The 19,966-nt window shown below is 41.1% G+C and overlaps 2 protein-coding genes across 3 annotated transcripts in view; both read right to left on the bottom strand.

Moving 5' to 3' along the window:
- oxsr1b (oxidative stress responsive kinase 1b) overlaps nucleotides 1-12,095 on the bottom strand; it is a 35,175-nt gene extending 23,080 nt beyond the window's left edge. The window contains exons 1-2 of one of the 2 annotated variants that reach the window (XM_077012765.1): nucleotides 11,810-12,095; nucleotides 3,269-3,381 (exon numbers count right to left, since the gene is read on the bottom strand). In XM_077012765.1, coding sequence (XP_076868880.1) covers nucleotides 3,269-3,381; nucleotides 11,810-11,879 — 183 coding nt within the window. In that variant the 5' untranslated portion in view covers nucleotides 11,880-12,095. The remainder of the gene's footprint in view (nucleotides 1-3,268; nucleotides 3,382-11,809) is intronic. The other variant, XM_077012766.1, reaches the window with a different exon arrangement.
- Nucleotides 12,096-13,311: 1,216 nt separating this feature from the next.
- On the bottom strand, nucleotides 13,312-15,708 carry myd88 (MYD88 innate immune signal transduction adaptor). Its single transcript, XM_077012764.1, has 5 exons — nucleotides 15,019-15,708; nucleotides 14,764-14,853; nucleotides 14,290-14,470; nucleotides 14,064-14,155; nucleotides 13,312-13,920 (listed from the first exon to the last, which is right to left on the bottom strand). The coding sequence occupies exons 1-5, from the start codon at nucleotides 15,314-15,316 to the stop codon at nucleotides 13,766-13,768; spliced, it is 816 nt and encodes a 271-aa protein (XP_076868879.1). The 5' UTR covers nucleotides 15,317-15,708; the 3' UTR covers nucleotides 13,312-13,765.
- Between the last annotated feature and the right edge of the window lie 4,258 nt (nucleotides 15,709-19,966).

Raw genomic sequence — 19,966 nt, 5'->3', positions numbered from 1 at the left:
GCTACCAAGCAAAGATTTTTTTTTATGATGGTTTCTATTCAAAACACAATCTTAACATTTTCATGTTCTCAAACGAATTATTCAGTCAGATAGCTATTTGTTGTGAAATGAAAAACTGAAATTAAAACATTTTCAAAAATTGCCAAAATTCCACCACTTTTCAAACTTGGAAAATACAACATTACAATTACAGGTACAATGTTCCTTCACCTGTTTTTGGAAGGGTATTTTTTTACACTGCCACCTGTTGTTTTGGAGAAAACTGCAATGAATGGTGCGTATAAATGCTTCTGTCATTCTCACAGATTCATGTGTAGTCAAGTGCTACACTCGGATGCAAAAGTATAATCTAGCCTTTAGGGTTAGGGTGAGTGGGAGGAGGGTTAGGGTTAGGGTGAGGAGGTTGAGGTGGAGGCCACTTCAAATAACACATGCTGGAGAGGGTTAAACAAGCAGGTGGGTGGCTCAGACAGATCCCACCTCCATAGCAGTTGGGCCCGCGGTTGGTTCTGAACTCAGGTCTTAGCCTGGGCTGGTGTCACTGCTAATCCTCCTCCCTAGGTGTGTGCGAAGACTGGCAGAGCCCACAGGACTGCTGGAAGACGGTAACCCTTTGTGCATTTTATATAGAATTTGATGGCAATTTATTTTGCATTTAATTCATACAGACAGTTACAGGTTTTTTCCAGTTCCACTCACCATACTTGACAATAACACTCCCTTACAAAAACACCACACACAATCCAGGCTGTTACTGGTATCACAGAGATACACCACTTTATTACCCACAGCTGGCTGATGCCAGACATGCAGTTACTTTCAGCTGGACGCACTAAAGAACTACCACTCTCTCCCAGGGGAGCAGCACACGCTTTGGCCCCTCCTCACCCTGTCATGGCCCTGCAACTGGACCCGTCTTAACACAGATGATCTAATTGCCAATCACTGGCCTCCATGATAATTTGCCGCCAATCCTGCATACACACTGCATACACACCTGCACCCACACACCTGCTTCGAAGGAAAGACAAACTAGTCTGATCCGTTGATTCTACCACCATGACACTCTGTCAGGTCAAAGCAGATAGGATTCCAGATGGAGAGCATGTAGGGGAAATTCTGCTGATTCACACCAGGGAGGTTAAGGCATCAATGCAGAGAGAAGATCCCTCCTGCAGAGGGAGGGAACTAAAGGTTTCAAAAAAAAGCAAAGACAATGAACTCAGCAGACCAACTGCAAAGACAATATTAAATTCTTTGTAGAACGTCAGAGATAAACCCACTGAGACTTACAGAAATGAACCTGGCTTCGTGGATGACTGGCTAGGAATAAAGATCAGGTTGTTCTGAGCCTGAAATCTCTGCTGCAGTCACAGCTGCTACAAGGTGCAGTTTCAGTCACAACCCAAGTTTCCATGCAACTAGTTTCATTCTGCTGTGCTTTTAAACTGCAAGCAGCTCCGTCAGATGAAGTATCACACCAGTCATGTGCTCTGAGAAGGCCCAGGGTTTGGGTGTGATGAAAGACAGAGGAGCCACTATAGAAACACATTACATCACAGCTAGTCTGGGCCTTTCAGTTCTGTGTGTGTGTGTGTGTGTGTGTGTGTGTGTGTGTGTGTGTGTGTGTGTGTGTGTGTGTGTGTGTGGGGGGGGGGGGGGGGGGGCTTTCAGTGAAGCTCTAAACCAGGGGTAATCAATTAAATCTTTCCGCGGTCCATTTTTGGCAGATAGCTCAGACCTTAGGTCCGGGTTCGCGGTGGCGAACGAAAGTTGTTGAGCGGGGGGGGGGGGGGGTGGCGAACGAAAGTTGTTGAGCGGGGGGGGGGGGGTTGAACGTAACACTCAAATGGGTGGTGACCGTAACACTCGTCTAAAAATAAATTCTCCGTTTTAAAATATAGTCTCCCGTTAAAATTTTTTTGGCATTTGGGTCCGTATCCAGTTAATCAGGAATGTGATTGGGTCCGGACAGGACGGCGTTCGGGTCCGGATCCGGACCGCGGCCCGCCATTTGGTGATACCTGCTCTAAACCATCTCATATCTGAGGTCTGTTTAATTTAACACTTCCTCTATGTTTAAGAGGTTCCTCATCATGCCACAAAGCCAAAAAAATAGCAATGGGCGGAATCAACACACCACCTACTCACAACCACCTCTACTCCACCAACCCCATTACCACCACTACTCCACCTCCACCAACCCCGCCCCCCATTACCACCACTACTCCACCAACCCCGCCCCCCATTACCACCACTACTCCACCAACCCCGCCCCCCATTACCACCACTACTCCACCAACCCCGCCCCCCATTACCACCACTACTCCACCAACCCCGCCCCCCATTACCACCACTACTCCACCAACCCCGCCCCCCATTACCACCACTACTCCACCAACCCCGCCCCCCATTACCACCACTACTCCACCAACCCCACCCCCAATTACCACCACTACTCCACCAACCCCGCCCCCCATTACCACCACTACTCCACCAACCCCGCCCCCCATTACCACCACTACTCCACCAACCCCGCCCCCCATTACCACCACTACTCCACCAACCCCACCCCCATTACCACCACTACTCCACCAACCCCACCCCCATTACCACCACTACTCCACCTCCACCAACCCCGCCCCCCCATTACCATCAAGGGTTCAGATCAGAAGAGCCTTCCAAACAAGGAACACCGTTTCCTGCTCACATCACAGAAGGTAAAGTCAGCATAGAAATGGGCATCGAGATCAGTGTAGAGACCATAGAAACGAAATGCAAATGAAAACTGTTACAATACAAGTTACAGAACTTCTTCATCTTACTACCTTTACCTGCACGTGAAAACCTTGTTACAGTACTCTGCTGTACCTTCAAAAAAAGTTAATTGCAAAATTTTTTCTTTTTTTTTGGGGGGGGGGGGGGGGGGGTTAATAAGTAGTTGTCAGACGACAAGTGACAGAGCTACAATGCAGGTCTTTGTGCCTTTGGGAAGACGTCTGGTCCTCAGCATCGTACTCGTGTGGTGTTCTCTATGAGAGACTGATGCGTGTCTGTTGCATGCCTAAAACCCTGCTGGACAGGTTTCTCATATAATACATCAAAAAACAAATAAAGGTTTTGAGGCTTTCTTTAAGGTTTTTTGTTTTTATAGTCACAGCTTTGGATAAGCATCAGGAGGGCTTTTCTACCATTCTACATGGTTCTTAAAAATGTGCTGAGTATGTGAATATGAGCGTGCATGAGTGTATGAGTAATGTTTCAGTACCAGGAGCTCATCCATGCTGGTCTGGCATTTCTCCAGGTTAATGCGTTTAATGGCAACTTTTTCCTTCCTGGGGACGCAGAAGGCAGCCTGGACAACCGCCGTGGCTCCGCTCCCTGGAACACAACAAAGGTTCATGTTAAAGTGGACCAGTCAACATCCAAAGGCAACAGAAGACTACCCAGCTTCTCCAAGTCTCACAGTATTGTACCCAGCATGATATTACACAAATCTATTTTAGAGGTTCCCCATCAAGAAAAAAAATATTATATTTTTACTGAAAAAATGTGTACATTCTGTTAACATTTTAGAATACACCAGGCACTTCCCCAGTGACAGTCCATGTTGAAATCCCCATTTTCTAATTCAAGAACAAACTAATTTACATAACTCCACCTATTCAGCCTTCAAGAGTTTAACCCCACTCAATTACTTTGCAGTTCTCACACAGGATTAAGCTCTGATCACAATACATAGCAGCCAATTAAAAAAGATTTAGTTAAGTTAAGTGTTGAGAGGCAAGAAAAATATTAAATGTAAAAATGAATTAAGACTTTGGGACATAAAAAGACATACAAAAGTTGTATGGGGATGTCAAAGACAACTATTAAACAGATAGGCCTACACATAGGATATGGGTCCTATACCCTAACCTTTGCCTAATCCAACAACCCTAACCATAGAAACTCAATGGCCCCCCTTTTCCCAATCTAAATATCTTGGCTACAAACTCAATGACCCCCCTGCCAATGCATACATTCTACATTTCATTATCTAAATGAACTTATCTTCAATAAAAGTCATATATTTTATATAAATCTTGTATAATATCTGATCAAGTTTTGTTAATATCTACAGTTAAATGTAATAAGTTACTTGGCACACACACACACACACACACACACACACACACACACACACACACACACACACACACACACACACACACACACACACACACACACACACACACACACACACAAGAAAACTAAATGTAAAAGCTGGTCCAAGGGTTTTCATATCACTGCACCCCTAACCCTAGAATTAACGCTCCTAACCCTAAACCAACCCAAAATGGCTGGTGAGGCCAGGAGAAGAAGAGAGCCCACACCCTCCCACACCCTCCAAGGCAGATTTTGCAGATGGGTTTAGAATAAAATAAATAAATAGGACTAAATAATGTTTACTTTGGCAACTAAAAATAATTGTACAAATATAAAGTCCAATTTTCTCTGCAATCTCTGATAAACCTGAACAAATTCATCTTTGTCCTCTTGACAATGTTTTAATCTTTATAGAAGAAAAAGGTCGACAAAGCTTTTCAGTCACGGAGATAATCCGTGATAATACCCAACAGCAATAAGTCAAGGCAACTGCAGTGAAGTAATCTTCACAGGGCCTTTATTAGTTTTACATATTCTCCAGCACATAAGCAAGAAATGTTGGTTGTATTCTGTCTCTGGAATACTTGGACAAAAGACAAACTATACATAAGTGTTATACAAAAGCATAATTTAAAATGTGAACTGGAAAGTGAAGAGAAACTTTTGCTTGGGTCTTTTTGACCTTTTCTCGACTGGCTGGAGTGGCCACTGCTGCCCCTTGCCAAGCTCCTGAGTAACCCATGGGTTTGGGTTTAAGGACTCACCCTAACCAACCCATGGGTTTGCCAACAGACCTCAATTAGTGACTCAATTGTATTGACTGCAGGGCTTTCTCCAAGTGTGTGTGAACTTCTAGTGCTATGGTACTCAAAAGCAGTTAACCAGTGTTAACCCTAACCAAATCAATGGCTTTTAACTGGGTTAAATCCAATTTGAGAAGCTAAACGTAAACTCTTGAATAACATCCCAATTTATTGCATTCACTAAATTTCATCCATGAAGTACTGTGAAGAAAAATACCTGTAAATACTTACATACCTGTATACCATTATTTAAATGCATTATTACTGAATAAAGAGCTACATTTTAATCGCAGATCAGGACACACCTATCTATAGTAGTGATTAAGAGTTTCACAACTATTTACAACTGGTCAGGTATTGCCGTGATATGAAACAGCAGAAAGTGATGTAGCTTTACTTTCAGCCTGAATGAGGTGTTTGCATAAATACCACAGATCACCACCAAACAGGGTCAGGCAGAGCAGTGTGTGTTCCTGCACCTCCCCTCTCTGGAGGACTCGCATGGGCACCAGAGCAGTGTGTGTTCCTGCACCTGTAATCCAACCCCAGGATAAACCTAACCCAGGATAACCCTAACCCAGGATAATCTACTTCAAGTACATCTGCATGGCACAATAAATACCACAGGGTCACAGGGTTTGATTGCCACTTTTTCATTCAAATAATTCAGTATTAGGTTGCTAGGTTACCCGATTAGAGGCTGCTGTTTACTTACAGCCCAACTCACTGGTTCCCTGAGCCCTCAAAATTAGAGCTCACAGAACTTATTAAATCATAACTGATTTTTTTTGTAAATAAATAAATATATATAAATAAAATACACTAACCCTAACAGATACAAGTTACGCATTTTACGCTTTCCCACGTAGTTAGTCACTTATGATTAGGGTTGTCCCGATCCGATATTTGGATCGGATCGGCCGCCGATATTAGCAAAAAATGCGTATCGGTATCGGATCGGCAGACACGAGAAAATGCCGATCCAGACTCCCGATCCAGTTTTTTAAAGTCCGATCCCGGTTTTCCAGCGCACCCATTTAGATAATCCATTCCAGTTTTTGCTAGTGAGAGTAAAATCCGGTCCGCATTTTCCAGCACACCTTCAGCACACGAGCGTAGTTTCTGCCCCAATTTAGCTCCGCGGCATCTCGGACCGCCGTGTAAATTTGAAGTTATCGGTCAGTTGTGTGGGATTATTTTACCTTAAAGGATGACAAAGACGAAGAGGTAGAGTGCAACATATGCCACAGTAAAGTCAAGCGTTGTGGTAAAGCTGTAAGAACTTTTAATACCACCAATCTAATCAAGCATTTAGCGAAATACCACCATAAACAACATGACGAGTTTCTAATGAAAACCAAAGACAAAAAGAAAGGTCCTACACAACTAACACTGGCAGAAACGTTTGAATTGAAGGGAGTGTATAGATGGGGATGGAGCAGCAAAGTGTGGAGTAGAAGGCATTTTGCTTTTAATTAGTTTACGATATGTGCATGGATTTTTTTTTAAGCTTTGGTTTACACTTGTTCAAGAGCACTGATGGATGTTAATGTTAATGTTAATAATAGGCTATTTTCCACTCAGGTTGTGTGTTTTTTTTAAATATAATTTACAATATTATTTGCACTTGTGGCTTTTTAATCCTTGGTTTACTGATGCTATTTCTGTTTGTTATTTAATATTTTGTCTATTTTGAGTTTATTAATTGCTAAATAAACAGGTCAGTTTCTCCTTACCAACCATTGTGTATTATTCAAACACACCTAATTCAGCTGGCTACTTGTTATCAAGAGTAAAACGCTTTTCAACATGAGTTTGACAACAAAGTAAGTTGGCTAAATAACTTTAAACTTTAATACATGCTCGGATAGGCCGGTATCGGCCGATATCGGTATCGGATCGGAAGTGCAAATAAATATCGGTATCGGATCGGAAGTTCAAAAAGCTGGATCGGGACATCCCTACTTATGATCCACTTTGTTAAAACTAACACACTATGATGAATTAATTAACTCTGCCAGAACCAAACTATGAGTATGATCTCTGCACTCAGCTAATAAGAACAGCAAGGAACATCTCATTGGCTTTTCTTTTAGAGTTTTAGAACCCCTGAAACTAGCATCTGTTATGTGGTTGAGGATATATTTAACATTTTTTTGTTAAATTTAAAATGTAACTTAAATAGTTTCATAGCCAGAGTTATGTATAACTGCAGCAGGCAGTGTCAACTTCAGAGAAGTCCGAGTGGGACACTACCTCACAGCTCTGGGCCTCGGTAAGCTTCTTGAGTAATGGGTTTGAGACTAAACATCCTGGTTCCATGAAGCTGCTGCATCTCGACATATGTCCCATGTGTTTCCTTCATTCCTCACTTCACATGTCACATCAGCATTTTAATCAGAACAGAGAACTAGCCATCCACCCCCACAAAACCAGGCCCCACCCCACAGCAAGGAGCAAGAGGGCAGCTTAACTTTGAGTCAATGCTAATGTCACTAATACATTTACACATTGAGCTACAATCATGTGTGTCTGTGTGTGCAGGGAACGTAAAGCAGTATCACTTAGCCAATACCAGCAACCTCACTTTGGAGTTGCTTTTTCGACTGCTGTGGTATGCTTAAACCCACACATTCATAGAACATCTGTGTAATACAAGATTGTCCATGGTAAGCACATATTGACCAATACAACACCAGGACTAATCAGGAAGTGTACTCCTTACCCTCATTTTTGTATTATAGTCTGTGACGTCCAATATTTTAGTTTAAGCTTTAACCCCATATTGGAAATCATTAGTAAATTTACCATTCAAAAACATTAGATTAATATTTAATGGAGAGAAACATTGTACTGCAACATAGCCTACATAGGCCTATTGCATTTTTTGTTGCTCAGGCTAAAGATCTGAAGACTACTCAATAATCACTGCCTTTGAACTGAAAGAAGCAAAACATTTATGCGCAATATTGACCGCACTTGACTACTACTCCATCACAATCCCTACTTTACAGTGCAGCCAATCACCAAAACCCCTACTTTACAGTGCAGCCAATCACCAAACCCCTTGTTTACAGTTCAGCCAATTATCAAAGCCCCTAGTTTACAGTGCAGCCAATCATCAAAGTTCCACAGGACACAAAAATAAAGGGCCAAGAAAGATGCCTGCCACAAAATCACCATCAACACTCATCTCCCACAGCTCAGAGATTAGAATCCATGATGTCCAAATGTTTATTTGCTATAATTCTGCACTTCAGCCAAACAGTGAATGCAGGTATACATGCTAAATTATGCATGAATAAAAAAAATCTAATTTTAGCATATTATTGCTAAATATAACTGCATGCATTTTTTATTATTGTATATAATTAATGTGTATATGTATATAAATAGTGTGTAAGTGTAAATATTTGTGTATATAATCCTGCTTGTTAATTCGGCCCAGACGGGAAGAAAGGACACAACGCTCTTTTGGTTAAACCGTTCTCTCTGTTTTGTCATGGGTAGTTAGGGTAGGTTATTGTCATTTACTTTCATTTCTTTAAACATGCATCAGGTTAGGTAGTTGATATTATTTTGGTTAGAGACGTTTGTTTGTTATTTTGAGCATTAGGTTGTGTCCTGGAGTTACATCTCTTGGCCATAATTTGAATAAATATCAATCATTTTTCATATCTATCACAGTCTCTCTTTCATAAAATACTCGTTCTCTGTTAGGGCTATAGCCTAGAGTAGTCGTAACAGAATACCTATGAAGACACAATCACCACCAGAGGTTCTATTTACTATATTAAAAAGCGTGCTAGTTGTATTTGTCCTTGAATAGTCAATTTTGACGCAGCCAAAGTGTAAATAAATAAAAACACTCAATCTTAGCTTTTTTCTTTTCCTTGCAAGAACACCTAATCAAAAAATGTAGGTACCGAGCTCCAATAAAGCCAAAGCAGTTAAATGTAGCCAGATTTGTATATACGATAATTGGTTATCTCGACATTGAATGTGTTTACAATGCATTTCTGGTTCTCCGATGTGTTTCCATAATGAGATTCAACAGAAGATTTGTGCTACTGTATTAAAAACAGTACCTTACTGGTTTCCACTTACACTATATATCCCATAATATAAATAATTACATAATAATGCTCCCAGTAAATAAGCATATTATTTTACATCACTATTTAATGAACATGAGAAGGATTTAACCATTAAATAGCGCACATCAATAGGTAGCATAACTCAACAGAACACAAACACTGCAACTGACAAGACACACTGGATAACACTTTGATTATCCATGTCCCCAGATATCTGACCATTTACATTACATACAGTATATTGGGCCCATGTCAGGAATAATCATAAAAATGTCAAGACCTTTACAAAACCCTTAAGTACATTAAGAATCCAACAGGAATATGCTGTTACATTGCACATATACTGAATGCAATATACTGCAACCCTAATAAAATCATACTGCAGAGAAAAAAATCTGCCTTAAGAAGTAATAAACCAATATGCATCCAACACTGACTAATAACATCTGAACCCATTTATGGCTTTGCCATAAACCATATTTATGGTGTTTTATTAGAGCAAACCCTGCCCTTCACAATTAGCTAAACCTGCTTACAGCCGTTTTCTCGACTGTCAAACCACGACCAGAATTTTATCGGCACATCAGTAACTTTGACAGGCTGGGAGCTGTGAAGTTTGGCATCATGAAATATATTAGCAGGCTAGCTGGAGTCCCAAGACATCAGTGTGCTATGTCAATTACTGCCCGGGATGGGAGATTCAGTCTGTGACCTGTGTTGATGGTTCACAAATCCAAATTCATAAGAGAGTCAGAAATGGTGCGTAAACAGTATAAATATTCTAATCTATCCATCTTCGGCAAACGACAAGACTGAAGACTACACAGCTTTCCTTAACACAATGGCAATAACTCGTTTTCAGGAGAGATCTGAATAGACTTTGTCCATGCATCGCTACGGCAAACAAATGCTCGTGACGCCAGCACACGTAGTGTCTGTCTGTATTAAAAGAGGTCTGTAGAAGTTTGCACAAATAAATTATGCATTTTAGCAGTGAACAGAAGAACTCACGTAATCAACATGACTCACAGCACACAAAAGCAAAGTTGTGCCCTGAGTTCAATCATCAGCTAGATCGTAAAAATGTCAAATTGAAGGAGATGCATACACCCAAATAAATTGGCTACATTTGCTGCCCAGTTTCTGCAACAGACTACTAGAGAAATGACAATCATGTTACTAGATTACTAGAGGAGTGAGTATCCTGTGAGTAACTTCTCTAGTAATCTAGTAGTATCTACAAAACTACTAGAGGAGTGAATATCCTGTGAGTAACTACTAGATTACTAGAGAAGTATCTACAAAATTACTAGAGAAGTGAGTATCCTGTGAGTAACTACTAGATTACTAGAGAAGTATCTACAAAACTACTAGAGAAGTGAGTATCCTGTGAGTAACAACTACTAGAGAATTGACAGTATCCTGTAACTACTAGATGTGAGAGTATCCAGTAAGTAACTACTAGAGATGTGAGAATATCCAGTAAGTAACTACTAGAGATGTGAGAGTATCCAGTAAGTAACTACTAGAGATGTGAGAGTATCCAGTAAGTAACTACTAGAGATGTGAGAGTATCCAGTAAGTAACTACTAGAGATGTGAGAGTATCCAGTAAGTAACTACTAGAGATGTGAGAGTATCCAGTAAGTAACTACTAGAGATGTGAGAGTATCCAGTAAGTAACTACTAGAGATATGAGAGTATCCAGTAAGTAACTACTAGAGATGTGAGAGTATCCTGGTAATCGGACAATCCATATGGTATTCACTGCGCTTTATCAACTGCAACAGTGGGCGGCTCCCCTTCAGCAGACATGCTGCGTATTGTGTTTGAACCACTTTACAAACAATTCTTCACGGACAGTCTGACACGTTGGGATTCCCAACAGTAAACTATGGCGACATGTGAACATATACCCCAACATCCACCCCAGCTCGCTGATCTGGTTTTATGTGCCGAATAAGCGACACCCTTGCTGCACGTGTACATTAGCAGAATAATGAGATTGTTGTGTGCAAAATGAATGCATTTTTTTATTCCTGCCATTTAATTTTCTGAGTAATCTGTGCAACGTGACATTTGCATAATGTAGCCAGATATATTGGACTGTCTGGGTACTCCGTCGGGCATATGCAGCAGGCTCAAGCGTTCAAACGTGAAGCCTGGCCTTGCTTTGGTTTTCATGTGCGCCACCGTAACATAGACAGAGACGGAGGCGGTAAAAATGGAGCGGGCGACAATCTTGACAATTAAAACATGAGTCAAAATACTGATTAAAACGGCCAAACCAACAACCCCCGCGTCTGGTGCTGTTCGCTAGATCAACGTACAACTCTGTGAGAGTCGAAGCCCAGCCCAGCCCCTGGTCGTCGGAACTGAACCCGCGCGGTCGGTTAGCTTGTTAGCTTGTAGTCCAGCGCTAGCTAGCAGCTAATGAACCGTAGCGAACCACCGACACCTCGTCCCGTTCAACGGCGTGTCGGTGCTCAAATGTCCGTCACCCGTGACCACACACGGCTGCCAGAAACGCCAGAAAACGACTCAAATCACCGACAAGTAGCTCATTCGTTAGCTAGCCTGGCTAGTTAGCTACATGGCTAACTACACAGACCGCTGGCCACCGGGTGAAGGGCTCCGTTTTCACACAGGCGGGAGTCGTGTGTGTGTGTGTGTGTGTGTGTGTGTAAGAGTCCGAGAGCTGGCCGGCCTGTGGTGAGGTGCGGCGAAACGCACACATATGTGGAATACTGCATGTACCTACCAATTACCTCCTGTAGCTCATAGTCATCCTTGTTGATGGACCAGGGTTGGGAACTCAGGTCCTCCGACATGGTCTACTGGTGTGCTAAAGCCGTACTTCTGATTAAACACCGTCCAAGTCCAAGATTTCGGATTATTCTCTGAAAACAAGTAGGTAGAAATGGAGGCCGTGTGGCAGCAGTACTTGCCCTAACAGTGCTCCTACTATCATTCCCAAAGTTTGCCACTAGCGCCGCGAGCCCCGCCCTCCACATTCCTGCAGAACACAGTGGCGGCCGCAGACCGGGGCCATGTTGGGTGTGTATTACACACGCGTTCTCTAATATTGTACGCGATGTAAGCGCACTCCGTTAATTGTTTTTCCCCTCTTCTGCCCCCTGTATTTTTCTTTCAAAGCGACACAACATACGAGGAAGGAGCTGTATAAATGTAAAAAATATATTATTGTTGTTGTTGCTGTGTTTATTGTTATTGCTAAAATATTTTAATAGTTCCGGTCCCATAAGCCACTCCATACTTGACACGGCAAATCTGACACGGCAATTTACAGCAAAACCTTTGGGACTGCAACACCTGTCATGGCGGACAATTGCTCCCAGTGAGAACAAGGGGCGCTCCAACAACGCAGACTTCTCATGTATTTAGAAGTATGTGTAAATCGCCTTCTGGTTTAACGCTTTAACGCGAAGATCCTAATGTCACACACACACACACACACACACACACACACACACACACACACACACACACACACACACACACTATATATATATATATATATATATATATATATATATATATATATATATATATATATATATATATATATATATATATCAATCATACATACATATTCATTTATGTATATGCATACGTATTCATTTAATTCACATATACATTTAATAGTAAAAGCATTCTTTGGAGAGGTTCAGGAAGAGGCTAAATGTGCTATGAATGAGAAGATGAATATGGTCTTGTTTGCTGCCCTCTTGTGTTACATAATGCTCTACCATCTCAAGCAGGAACTTGACTTCTGCCATCAGATGACACAGAGGTCCTAATGTAGTCATCTTCATGACTTCATCTGTAGTGAGATGTCATACAGTATTTCATATTTATTTAAAGGAGTCATTCAAAAGATTCATGAATATTAGAGCGCAAAGTTCCCTCACGCTTTTGTGAATCAGTTTTTCATACTGTGATTTACCATGTGTCAATGTCCCTCTCGGATGAAGTGATCTATCTGTCATCCTGGTTTCACATAATTCTGAGCAATGTTTAAATCCTCCCCCACTTCCCCCAGCTCTTCCTTGTATTATAGTCATGTGATGTGAATAGCAGTAATAAGTGAATGACAACTGAGTTCTGCAATTGAAAGTATGAGAATATGGGCACTGCATATGGCCAAGACCAGGACTATATTGTTTTTAATAGTTTTTTTAGTTAAAAGTATCACCAGTTTTCACAGAAAATGTATGACAATTCCGTTTTTATATAAATTTTTTATTTTACATTCTTAACTGTGATGTTCATGGTTGGTTCAAATAATGTTTTGAGATGAGATAGAAAGTAAATTTGGCAAAACATATTTGGTACCTGTACTTGTTAAATATGCAAATAATCAGAAAAATGTACATGGGTGCTGTACAACTAACCAGATGAGATAGAGGAATATGGACAACCTATCTAACAACATAGCGAATATCTGAATGATTTTATTATTTTATTACCAAACAAAAGTTATTTCTAAAGTGTTACTACAAAAGGGTGCTCTAAAATATGAAATGATCTTTGCTTTGTGACTCTTTGCAATAGCATAATGTTCAGAATACTGTTCGGACATTTAGGAAATGTTTCATGTAAACAACACGCACAACTATACCACATCCTTTTCTGTAGAAGCCAGTGTGAGGGTCCGCTCATTGCCACAGGGCTAAATGTAAGACGTTTGTGGTGGTTAGGGGACAGAGAGGGCTTTGGCTAACCGATTCCAGAACCAGGACTGTGTACAAGGTCTGGTGTAGTCACAGACAGTCAGAAAGCGGAGAATGCTGGGGAAAGGCCTCTTCATAGGTTTGTATACCACAGGAATCAGTCGCTTGGTACGAGCACCTTAATAGGAAAAATAAACCATTGATGAGCTGAAGCCATTTGACACATTTAACAGCAAGAAATGCTAAGAGGTCACAGGAAGTTTTCAACATTCAAGAGTGTAATACAAATAAGCATGTAAGTGAAAAGGGTGTGAGATTTACCTGGGCAAAGGCTGAGGGCAAATTTTGTCTGAAAATCACAGGCATCACTGTCCAGGTAATCGTCCGATATGACCACCACCATCCTCTTACACCTAAACACCCCCACAGTCAGGATTGTAATCAGAGCTCATCCAGTTCATGCAGTGCACGATAGCACTCACTGTAATGTCTATACACTGCAAGTGAAAACTGAAAATAACCAACAACCATATAAATTGCCACTTACCTCTTCTCAATGAGTTCACTGGTGATGGTCCACACACATGTGCCAGGAAGGACGTCTCGGTCAAACACACACAACTTGAGCTTGTATTCAGTTTGCTCCAACTGTTTGATCATCTCGTGCACAAACTGGAAGTCATTTTGGCAGTAGCAAATAAAGGCATCAAACTGTTCTGGAATGTGACCTGAACACAAAACCAAATTGTACAGTGCTAAACACTCTCTCACAGACTGAGATCTGACTTTCACTTCATACAGAATGTAATTACAAGGCATTTACAGCAGTGTTATATACAGTAAGTATTAGTGAATTATGGTTGTACTAAATATGTTACATTCATTTTGTTATTAAAATGTTCTAATCCATCTAATCCATTTGTCCTCATCTATCTGTATATGTCCATACAGATGTGTAATTTCCAAAATAAACATCATAAAAACGAATAGCTCAAAACCATGATAGCATGTTTTCACAAACCATCGTATATCGTGAGGCCTTGATCTTGGTCTCCACTGTCAATCACAGGGACTTGAATTTGCCTTTCCAAATACTTCCGGCAATCCTCATCTACAACAGTACATAAAATCGATCACTTAAGAATATTCTCAAATTAATCTTCCAGAGGACGTATTAGATGCACTTTATCGCACGTATTATAATGTCAAGTTCACATAAAAGTCGTGGTGATAAAGGATAATAGGTGTTTTGTATGAACAACAAAGTGAAACCCACCTATAAGGTGTTGCAGGTCTGAAATAATATCTTTCCTTTCAACCTCTGCAAGGAAACGCAACAGCTTTCCAACAGTGGCGTCTGGTCGAGTTTGCCATTCTTCTAAAAGTTTTTGAGTAGGACTGTCTCGTCGTTCGTAGTTCCTTATCTCCAGGTAAGAAAATTCCATTTTTTCAGCAATGTCAGTCCAATTTGATGCCACGGCATTTGAAGGGTTTAAATACAGTGCCAATTTTTTTCGAAAAGCATAGTTCAAAGCTATTGCAGGAATCGCATCATACTCGATCCCCGATGCCATGTTGGGCGCAAAAATAACTGTAGGACTCCTGAAGACTGGTTAGCTGGCTGTGTCCACCCGAAAGCTGTGCGAACACGACAAAGCGACACGACGTCTAAGTCCACTTTATTTCTTTATTAAGTCCACTTTATTTGTGGAGACATGTTAGAAAGCCCTTATAACCGAGACACGCTACACTTTAGCATCTGTTGCGCTGCGCCCCAAGAATGAGGAAACGATAACAAAATACGTCACTCGTTTGATGGACCAAACAAGCACCAATAGTCGCCAAGAACCCGTTACAATACACACCAGAACCAGTGACTTTGAAGAAAAGGAGGAAACAGTTGTGCAGAGTTTCACATAAACCCTAAAGTAAATTCAGCTAAATCTCATAAGTCTGAAGTAACGTTCTACATATGGCAATTATGGACAGGCTTCCGATCAGGTGAACTGCACTGGAACAGTGTCAAGTAAAGTTTTATAGAATTTCAGAATATACTGAATTTGTTTTAATTCTACTGACAACACTTACAGGACTTCTCAATTAATACCACAAGCACGAATGTATAATACGTATATGTACCAGAACGTAAATAAAACGTGAGACTCTTTTACTCGATATTGTCATTGCGCCTATTGGTTATTCATTAACCGTGTGTTTCACTTCCGCTTTCTTGTAAGTGTAGCCTTAAAACAGCCACAAATAACCTCTTCCTATTTATGAATAACATTTAATACAGACCGAAGCAAGAGTGTTAAGGGCAATTTCATTGAATCAATTGTAAATGTCAGTGTGAAGATTAATTTAAGAAGGCAAACACTGTTCGAGAATAGATGTTCATGCAACAATTTCACGAGGAAAATAAAAATAGATTAAACAGAAGACAATAAAAAATACATCATAAAAATACATTACATTATTTTGCAGTATCAAACTATGGAAAGGACTAATGCGTTCACACAGCTGTTCTTTGCCTATTCAGAAAGCTTTTCAGATTTATTTTTCTGTGCTACAAAATTCTTGGTGTTGCAGGAGTACAGTGCCTCTGTCTCGATGCTGTCGTGAGGTACGAGAATCATCCTTTTTCTCTTGAAGAGACTATTGAACCAGATGGAAAAGTGTAACGGGTGGCTCGCAATGCCCGCTGTCTGCCACAAGAGGGAGGCAATGAGCAGGGGATTAATCAGCGCTCATTACCCCGAGCCCTCACCCCTCACCCCTCACCCCCTATATAGCAGCTTCACAAAAATCCACTCTTTTGAAGTCTTCGTGTTTGCAATGTGTACCTGTAACGGAGCTCCCGTTCCATGCTGTAAACTATAGTAATGGACAGAACCACAAGACAACCTCAAAGTTTTAAAGACTCGTTTATTGGTACCCACAGGGCTACAGTGGCAAACACCAGTTGGACCTTGTCAGGACTCTGGGAAACAAATAAACAACTGTGATTATCTGTTTATTGTGGGTTTTGAAATTAGTTCAACTTACCTGTTTGTTCCAGCATGTTGGCAGCCTCTTACAGGTCAAAGGACCTGAGCCCAGGGGGTTGATGGGTTATGTAGTCTGAGGTTGTTACAGGTGGAATGTTCCATTTCCCATGTTTGAGCCCGGGGGGACTCCCTGCTTTCATGGTTCTGAAAAGGGGTTAAGGTTCCAGCATGAATGTTTTAATATTAAATGTTTTATATTCATACTAAAATATTGACTAAATAATAACATTTTTGAGTTAAGTTAAATACTGGTTGATACATGTTTATTGAGTTGATTAGTTTATGTTGACTTGTTTTTTTCCCCTTTCTTTATTAATGTCTGTTGGGTTTTTGAAGGCACTTCTCATGGTGGACTTAATAAACCGGTGCATTGGAACTTCCAGTTCTGTTTTTCAGTTTTTTTTTTCAACTGCCACTCAGCTATCCTGAAACAGTACCCTAAGCTTGCTGATGTTTGGTATTCTTAAGATTGTGCTGTAATTTTTCTCACCTGTCTTCCCTTCTTTCATTTTTTTTATTATGAGAAGTTTCATTCGGGTGTAGGCAGTATCCCTGCATGTGTGTTGTCTGTCATTTGTTTTTTTTTCCTGTCATGTTGGCAGTGGGTTAGGGCTGTGTCGGGGGATGAGTTAGGGTTAGGGACTGGGGTTGGGGAAGCCGAGTAGAACTGGAAGTTAATGTTGAGGTAGGAACTGTATATTTCACAATACTTCACATGGAGTGGTGAGAGGATCCAAAAGTGGGAGGGAACAGGAAGTAGCTTTCACTATGTCGTAGGTTAACGATATTTCACATGGGGTGTAATGCTGTGTTTGAAGAGCGATAAGGAGGCAGACACACAGGCTGAGAAGATTTAATATGGGCAAATCCAAAGTTATAATCGTTAAGGCAGTTCAGGGTCGAATTACCAGGTTGTTCAGAGACAGAGGCACGATTTACAGGTTTTGACATATTTTGACAGCACCACAGGGATGGGAAACACTGACCCTGAGTGGCTGTACATTTAACAAAGACCAGCAAACAAGTATGGTAAACAGAGGGCTTAAATACCAGACAACTTGACGCTAAACACCTGAGAACAATCACAAGGGGCAGGGTTACAGAACACTAGGTGGGGAAGTAAACAGAAGCACATAGAATAAGAAAACAAATGCCATACTTCCCTTTTATACAGTATGCCAAAGCAGTATGCTATAAAGGGTAGTATGTGATAATGTGATGTCATATGTCATAGGTAAAATAGCGGAGGTAGTATGTCCGAGGTTGTATGCATACTTCCCAGTCGCCTACTGAAGGAACGTACTGCTTCAATGGTTGAGCAGAACATACTGCATTGAAATCTAGTGCATACTGCTTAAGTATGCCATATCGGATTTAGCCTAAGACTTGACAGAAAGATGGGGGTGGAGACAGACTTGATGCAGAGTAGTTTCTAACCAATTTCTAACCTAAAGCCTTGTGCTTTTCTTTTGATTACTTGCAGAACCAGTGCAGATAATGCGTCAGACTGACTGGACAAAATCCCTGATATGAGCTGTCAGATTTTGAAGATGCAAGTGAGCATGTTCAACATCATGGAAAGGTTATGGAGAATCACACACACACAGACACACACACACACACACACACACACACACATACACACACACACACACACACACACACACACACACACACACACACACACACACACACACACACACACACACACACACACACACACACACAGGCTCAGTATGTAAAGCAGCTTTCACATAAATCAATCATGTTAATTAGCTGCACTTGGGTTATAGCTGTCTGTTTACTTCTGTCTCAGCTGTAGCAGACTCTTAAGATATGAGAATTTCATGGAGTGGACACAGCCCAGTGTGATGCACCTGGTGAAGGTGCAGGTGGCAGTGAGAGACTTATAACATGAAGCACCTGTTGGTCACCTGCTGTTAGTGAACACTTCTCCTTTGCTAAAATAAACCATTCACCAGTCACCTGGGCTGGAGTGGTTACACATGGTCTGTGGTTGTGAAGCTGGTTGGATGGCTTATGGTGGAGAAACTAATGTTCAATTCACAGGCAACAGCTCTGGTGGACATTTCTGCAGTCAGCATGCCAACTGCATGCTCCCTCAAAACTGTGCGACATCTGTGGCATTGTGCTTTGGGACAAAACTGCACATTTTAGAGTGGCCTTGTATTATGACCAGTCCAATGTACATCTGTGTAATAATTATTGTGTCTAATCAACATCTTGATGTGCCACACCTGTGACTGGTGGATGGTTTATCTCAGCAAAGGAGAAATGTTCACCAACACAGATTTAAATCCAATTGTGAACAAAATTTGAGAGAAAAAGGCCTTTGTGTACATAGGTAAAGTCTTAGATCTTTGAATTCAATTGATGAAAAATGGGATCAAAACCAAAAGTGTTTCGTTCATATTTTTGTTCAGTGTAATAAATAAAGTTGATCCTGCACATTCCTGTGCTTTAATCTTATGTAGCCTATACTGTTCCAATTGTATTATTGTAATAAGCAGGACATGCTCATCACTATAGTCATTAATCCTATGATATGAAAAATAAGGCTAAACATGTTGGCTAATAAACTATGAATCAAGTATTTCTTTTTTTTTAACAGTAAGACACTTACATCTGAGGATGTATTCCTGGAGGACAAAGACATCAGTAAAGTTGATTTGTGACCTCTGTTGTAAAAAGTGCTATATAAACAGTTTTGACTTGTTTACCTTGTTGGAGGCCTGATATGATGATATGATGATATGAGGCCTGATGTGATGATATCCACTATGGCCCAAAGCTCTGGAATTTTCTTCCTTAGGAGCTCAGAGGCATTTCATCCCTGTACAGCTTCAAGAAGGGCAGTCAGGTCTGGTGGTAAGGAACTGGTCTTGTGACCCGAGGGTCGTGGGTTTGATTCCCAGGCCTGAGGCCATGACTGAGGTGCCCTTGAGCAAAGCATCTAACCCCAACTGCTCCCTGGGTGCCGGGCTAGGGCTGCCCACCGCTCTGGGCACGTGTGCACCACAGCCCCCTAGTAATCACTAGTGTGTGTGTGTGTGTGTGTGTGTTCTAACTGCACAGATTGGTAAAAAGCGGAGGACAAATTTCGATTGCGGTGAAAAAATCCCAATTGACAAATATGGCACATTTACAAGAGTTAAC

Source organism: Brachyhypopomus gauderio, chromosome 7 (assembly GCF_052324685.1).
Source record: "Brachyhypopomus gauderio isolate BG-103 chromosome 7, BGAUD_0.2, whole genome shotgun sequence".
Taxonomy (NCBI): Eukaryota; Metazoa; Chordata; class Actinopteri; order Gymnotiformes; family Hypopomidae; genus Brachyhypopomus; species Brachyhypopomus gauderio.
Note: the sequence above shows the minus strand (reverse complement) of the source record. Positions and strands in the feature narration are given on the sequence as shown.

Bases quoted from the DNA above. Each gene is read 5' to 3' on its own strand.
- myd88 (XM_077012764.1), bottom strand. From the start codon at position 15,316: ATGGCATCGGGGATCGAGTATGATGCGATTCCTGCAATAGCTTTGAAC. The intron at 14,471-14,763 runs GTTTGTGAAAAC...TTTTGTGTTCAG, and splicing joins AGGCCTCACGATATACGATG to GTCACATTCCAGAACAGTTT. The intron at 14,156-14,289 runs GTAAGTGGCAAT...GGGGGTGTTTAG, and splicing joins AGTGAACTCATTGAGAAGAG to GTGTAAGAGGATGGTGGTGG.